At 37.8% G+C, this 6,087-nt stretch overlaps 1 protein-coding gene across 1 annotated transcript; it reads left to right on the top strand.

Annotated features, from left to right (window-relative positions):
* Nucleotides 1-1,763: 1,763 nt before the first annotated feature.
* On the top strand, nt 1,764-2,702 carry OR51B6 (olfactory receptor family 51 subfamily B member 6; the record flags this gene model as incomplete). The annotated part of the gene is made up of 1 exon (XM_079104804.1): nt 1,764-2,702. The coding sequence occupies one exon, from the start codon at nt 1,764-1,766 to the stop codon at nt 2,700-2,702; it is 939 nt and encodes a 312-aa protein (XP_078960930.1).
* Between the last annotated feature and the right edge of the window lie 3,385 nt (nt 2,703-6,087).

Below are 6,087 nucleotides of genomic sequence, written 5' to 3'. Positions count from 1 at the left end.
ATTTACTACTACTAGAAGGCAGCAAATCTGGAATATTAACCGAACTCTTCTGAAGATTAAAGCATAGTCATCTTGAATACATCCTTCCCACAATGGGCAAAGAGAGGTCAGGTAAATCATGCATCAATTCACACCAAGATATTCTTTCCATAGCACCTGAGCTGTACAGTCCATACCAACAACAAAAGAAAGAAGCTCTGTTTTCTCTGACTAGTACAACCAGAAGTTGTTTGCCTAAACCAGATGATACTTTAGATTTCCAATGAGTCACAGAGTCTTCTCAATTTTACTAAATCCCATGAGACTCTGTAGCTTTTAATAAATATTCTTTTTAACTAAAGGCATCTTATTACAGTGATACATGTATACCAGTTTACGGCAGCACAATTCACAGTAGCCAAACTTTGGAACCAGACTGGTGTCCATCAACAGATGACTGTATGTAGAAAATGTGGTATATATACACAATGGAGTTTTATTCAGCCATAAAGAAAAATGAGACTGGCTTTTGCAGGACAATGGATGAAACTAGAAACTATCATGTTAAGTGAAATAAGTCAAACTCAGAAGGTTAAGGGTCATGTGTTTTCTCTTGTATGTGAAAGCTAGAGAGGAAAAAGGAAAAAAAAATGTGAGGGTGGATCTCCCCAGAGGGATATTAGTATAGGAAAGGGACCTAGAGTTGGGCAGTACAGAGGTGAGTGATATTAGCCAAATTATATTATTATATTGTGTGCATGTATGAATAAGTAACATCAAATCCCATCAATATATGCAACTATAATGCAACAACTAAAAATGAGGAAATAAAAAAAATAAAACCAAAAGAAAATCTTTTTCTCCAACTTGCCTAAATAATCAATTTCTATTTTTGCTTCTCTAAATAAGTGATATGCAAGAATAGTTTATCCAGTGTTTTTACCAAATAGCACCTTCAAATAATTATCATAAAATATTTTATTGGTCATTTTTATATCTATATTATATAATTATATAATATATATTATCTATATTATATATTATATAATTTTTCAAAATAATGCATTTATGAGTAGGGTACTGCAATACTAGACAACTTAGAGGTATATTTCTTTTGGAGATAACATACATGTATATCACTGATATCATTTTGTAACTTTCCAAAAGTCTTTAGACCTTCATTGGTTGAATTTTCTTTTCAAACACATTGCACATAGCTCAATTCCTAAAATTAACTATTTCATTTTGTTTATTTATTGGTTTTTATTTTGTCCTTTATATTATTTTGCCATAGGGTATCCAACATTGCTTAAAATCTTTTTTCTACTCATCTTCTAGGCCTCATATACTCTGAAAAAACTTCATATCTGCCCTCAATTCCACCAGTCATGGTGAGGAGCATCATGACAAACTCCCTGTAAGTTCTGTCACTATTATAACACTACTGACTTACAGTGATTTCTTCTTTCAGTCTCCTGGGGTAGTAGAACATACAAGGACATCAGTAAGGTCTATTCTGTACATATTACTGTATCTTCAGTGTATTCTGCAATGCCCTTGCATATAGTAAGCCCTGAATAATACATCGAGTTGTTATTTATATATCTTATTCTCCTATACCTAGGAATCTAAAAGAGATGATTAAATTACCATCCTTGCTGTTGCTGGAAGTCAGGACCAACAAACATCTTAAGAACAGGTAGCATCCTCAGCAAACGACTTCTAAATAACTAATTTTTATTATTTTACCTGAAAGGAATATTTTCCTCCTTGCAATACTGGCAATGTGGCTCAACACTACCGCCACTCCATTCCTGCTTACTGGCTTCCCTGGCATGGAGAAGGCCCATCACTTGATTTCTATCCCATTATTGGTGACCTACATCTCCATCCTTCTTGGTAATGGCACTCTCCTCTTTCTCATCAGGGATGACCGTAACCTTCATGAGCCCATGTACTATTTCTTAGCTATGCTGGCAGCTACAGATCTTGGAGTGACATTGACCACAATGCCCACAGTGTTAGGTGTTCTGTGGTTAAACCACAGGGAGATTGGCCATGGGGCCTGCTTCTCTCAGGCCTACTTTATCCATACTCTTTCCATTGTGGAGTCAGGTGTCTTGCTTGCCATGGCCTACGACCGTTTCATTGCCATATGCAATCCCTTAAGATATGCTTCCATCCTTACTGACACCAGGGTAATGAAGATTGGGGTGGGAGTATTGGCCAGGGCTGGCCTATCAATTATGCCAATAATCATTCGCCTGCACTGGTTGCCCTATTGTCGATCCCACGTTCTCTCACATGCATTTTGTCTACACCAGGATGTCATCAAGCTAGCCTGCACTGACATCACCTTTAATCGTCTCTACCCAGTTGTGGTTGTATTTGCAATGGTACTTTTGGACTTTCTCATCATCTTTTTCTCCTACATATTGATTCTCAAGACTGTAATGGGCATTGCTTCTAGAGATGAACGGGCCAAGGCCCTCAACACATGTGTCTCCCATATCTGTTGCATCCTGGTCTTCTACGTCACTGTAGTTGGTCTGACATTTATTCATAGATTTGGAAAACATGCTCCCCGTGTGGTACACATCACAATGAGCTACATCTACTTCCTGTTCCCCCCTTTTATGAACCCTGTCATCTATAGCATTAAAACCAGACAGATTCAAAGTGGTATATTTCGTCTGTTCTCTCTACCTTGTTCTAAAGCATGACTCACTGCTCTCTGAGGAATAATTCTTGGAACATGTATAAACTGACAGTAGACAGGAGCAACTAGGTGATGGTATTTCAGCAAACCAACCAGACCCTCTGCTACTTATGTCATCCTACCTTGGCCATTTTTTATTTTTATATGATAAAATATATGTTCAGTAATAAGAGCATTTTTCAAGTGTACAACTCCAAGTTAACTGTTTTCTCCAGGTAAACTCACACTGTGCTGTGAGCCTATGGCACTTGATACATACCTACACACACACATATGGGTATCAAATATATGTCAAAGACCACCATTTTCCATGTGGTCTGCAGGTATTGTCACTTACACACCTAGAATTCTTTAAACCTTGTACATGTATCTAGCTTTCTTGCTCATATGGAGTTGGCTACTATTTCTAGAAAATAGAAACAAGTTAAGAAATGAGTCCTACCCTATCCTCAGTTTAGGGTGGTCACCCTAGGACAATATATTTATTAAAATTGTGTCCAGTTAAAATTTTAATAAATAATTTTCAGATAATAGTACCAAAAACCATAATTTCACAACAGAGATAAAATTCTAAATGCAGAAAACCATCATCTTGATGAGTTTGCCCCAGATACCACTGAACAGAGATAAGCATTCTCATGTAGTGAAGTGGTACTAAACGTCCTGATTGGAAATCTATCATAGATAAGACTCTGTGGGTGTTCTTGGTATAATTAATGTAGCAGAGTTGAAGAATTGCTGGTCATATGTGTGGAGTGGGGAGGAAGGGAGAAGACAGAGCAGATGCTTGTGACTAGTGAAGAGAAGGGTCTGTTCTGGCCCCAAACATCTTTCAAATTCTGTTCACTGTCTAGGCATGAGTGAGAAGGCATTTGTGGTTTTATGACTCTCTAAAGAGCCAGTACTTGTGACTCAAATGACAAACTTTAAATAGAACCAAAAAATGTTCTTGTGAGCAGAATATAGGGATGGAATGCTAGTATTATACCAGGGGCCACCCAGTGACAAATCACTTTTCTCCATGTAGAATTTCCCCATCTCTGAGCTCTGTTATGCCAATATTCAAAGGGATCTATGGCTGCCACGTGTACTATTTGACATAAAAAGGATCAATTTCCAGAGCTTCTGGGATTTGTCTTGAGGGAAATAAATATAAAATCATATCTTTATAGTAGTTTTCAAGCTGGTAAATCTCTTTTCTGATCAGACTAATAGATTGTTCTGTTTTTGCTTTTGTTTAGCCTTTGTTTACTTTGTTTATTTTCCTCAATTTGACTCTATGTCCATTTGTATGGTGTGAAATTTGTGGTCTTTCTTTTTATTGCTTCTAAAGTGTTCTCGAAGAAGGTTAGGTTGCGTCTTCCTCACTGCTGTATTGTAGAAACTACCACACAGATTATTTTTAATAAAATGCCATTTTGATTAATAGATGAAATTTGAAGTGAGTCACGTCTCTCTTTGTGTCTGTTAATTCTCCTTTATTGTGTCTTAATAATGTCCTCCAAGATAAGGAGAACCTAAATTATGGTATCATGTAATATCCTCAAAGATAGAAACTCAGCTCCTTAAATTAGAGTTTTTTCTCTCCCATCTTTTTAGGAATGAATTCAAAGGAATCTCAGACACATCAAAATAAATCTTTATTTCCCCTATAGGTTCAGTGATTCTGAGGTCTGCTGTAGCAGACTAATACAAAGTATTTTAGGCTAGAAATTTGTTAACGAAGTCTGTAAACAAAAACTTCTAATCAATCCCCCCAGATATTTTCTTCCCTTTCCTTCTGTCTTCCCTTATATTGAAAATGTGAGGGGGAGAGAGCAGAGAAAATGCCCTAGATATATAAAAGACTGGGATTATCAGTTTCTCCTTGTAGAGCCAAGTCCTATGCAAAACAGCAAAATTCTGGGCCCATGACAGCCCCAGCAGAACATCTCAAGAACAGGGTCAAGGAGATAGGGTGGGAAATCTCCCGATACACAGTTGCAATTTTTTCTGTGCCATATATTCACATAGGCTTCACTGGGGGTGAAGATCCACAGGGTCCTACATGATCTCAAAAGAACTGGGGCATAAAGGCCTTCTTCCCTACCTTTTGTTTCCTACTCAGCATGTGATGCTTAAAATTAATTATATTCCTGGTTATCCAACTATTCCTCAAGCCAGAATGTAGGAGGAGACTAGAGAATAATGTTCTGAGTGTTCACATCCCCAAATCTGCATGGACAAACAAGGAGGGAGGAGGCAGAAATGGGCTTTATTGGAGGAGTTTCTGAAATAAATATTCTTTGCATCTCATTTGTAAACATGACCTAAAGAGGTGGTGTCTGAATCATAATCATGACCTTCTATAGTCATATCTATGCTAACTATGACCTGTTCAGCAGAACAGTTCAAAAAGTGGCTCCAGTGATTCTTGGCCTGGAGGCTTAGCATAGGCAACAAGGCATAGCAGAGTGGGGAGTAGAGAGTTGGTTTACTGAAACTTATAGACAGGGAAAGGCAGTAATATGTCAATCAAGATATGATGGGGCGTAGAAATGTATCTACAAGGCTCCCTAAAATCTTTAGAACTTGGTTTTTGAATAACTTCTTTCATAACCTTAGAAAAGGCAAAAACCTAAATCCACTTTCCCCTTTCCTACTAAAGGGGTATATTTTGGAAGAAATAAAGTTGAAAATCCATGGAAATGAAGGAAGATATCTGTCATATAGATCATGTGGAGATGTAGGCATTGCACATATTGAGGATCTCAAGCCCACATAAGAAGAGAACGTTATAATGGACTTGGTGTTGAGGGGACAAATAGGGTCAAAAGTTTTACTAGCAGGAGATGCTACCCATATGGCAACACTGCTGCATCCCTTGAGCAAAAGACCATGCTGAGCCAATATTCATTGGTATACAGGTCAAGAATTTGTCATCTATAGAACTGATAATTAATCCATGACTTTGGAAAAGCACAAACATTATTCAGTCTTATTTAATCAAATTAATTATTAAATCAGGTCCACCAGATATGATCTAAAAGAACTGATAGCATTGTTAGTTATAGTTTCCTAATGAGACACCATAGATGAGGTCACTGGAGTAGAATAAGAAGAAAGTAGAAGACAGGCAGGAATTGGAGACATGAAGGTTGGAAAGAAGAAGGAAAATGAGTCCAAGACAACTGGTGGTAGATGCCTGTAATCCCAGTGTCTGAGAGACTGAGAGAGAAGGACCACAGGTGCAAAGCCAGCTTCAGCAACAGCAGGGTGCTAAGCAATTCAGTGACACCCTGTCTCTAAATAAAATACAAAATAGGGCTGGGGATGTGGCTCAGTGGTCGAGTGTCCCTGAGTTCAATCCCCAGTACCCCCATCCTCCAAAATAATAAAGTTTGTTAAGT

Source organism: Sciurus vulgaris (genome assembly GCF_902686455.1).
Source record: "Sciurus vulgaris genome assembly, chromosome: 11".
NCBI classification, from domain to species: domain Eukaryota; kingdom Metazoa; phylum Chordata; class Mammalia; order Rodentia; family Sciuridae; genus Sciurus; species Sciurus vulgaris.
This window is presented reverse-complemented; position numbering and strand designations above follow the sequence as displayed.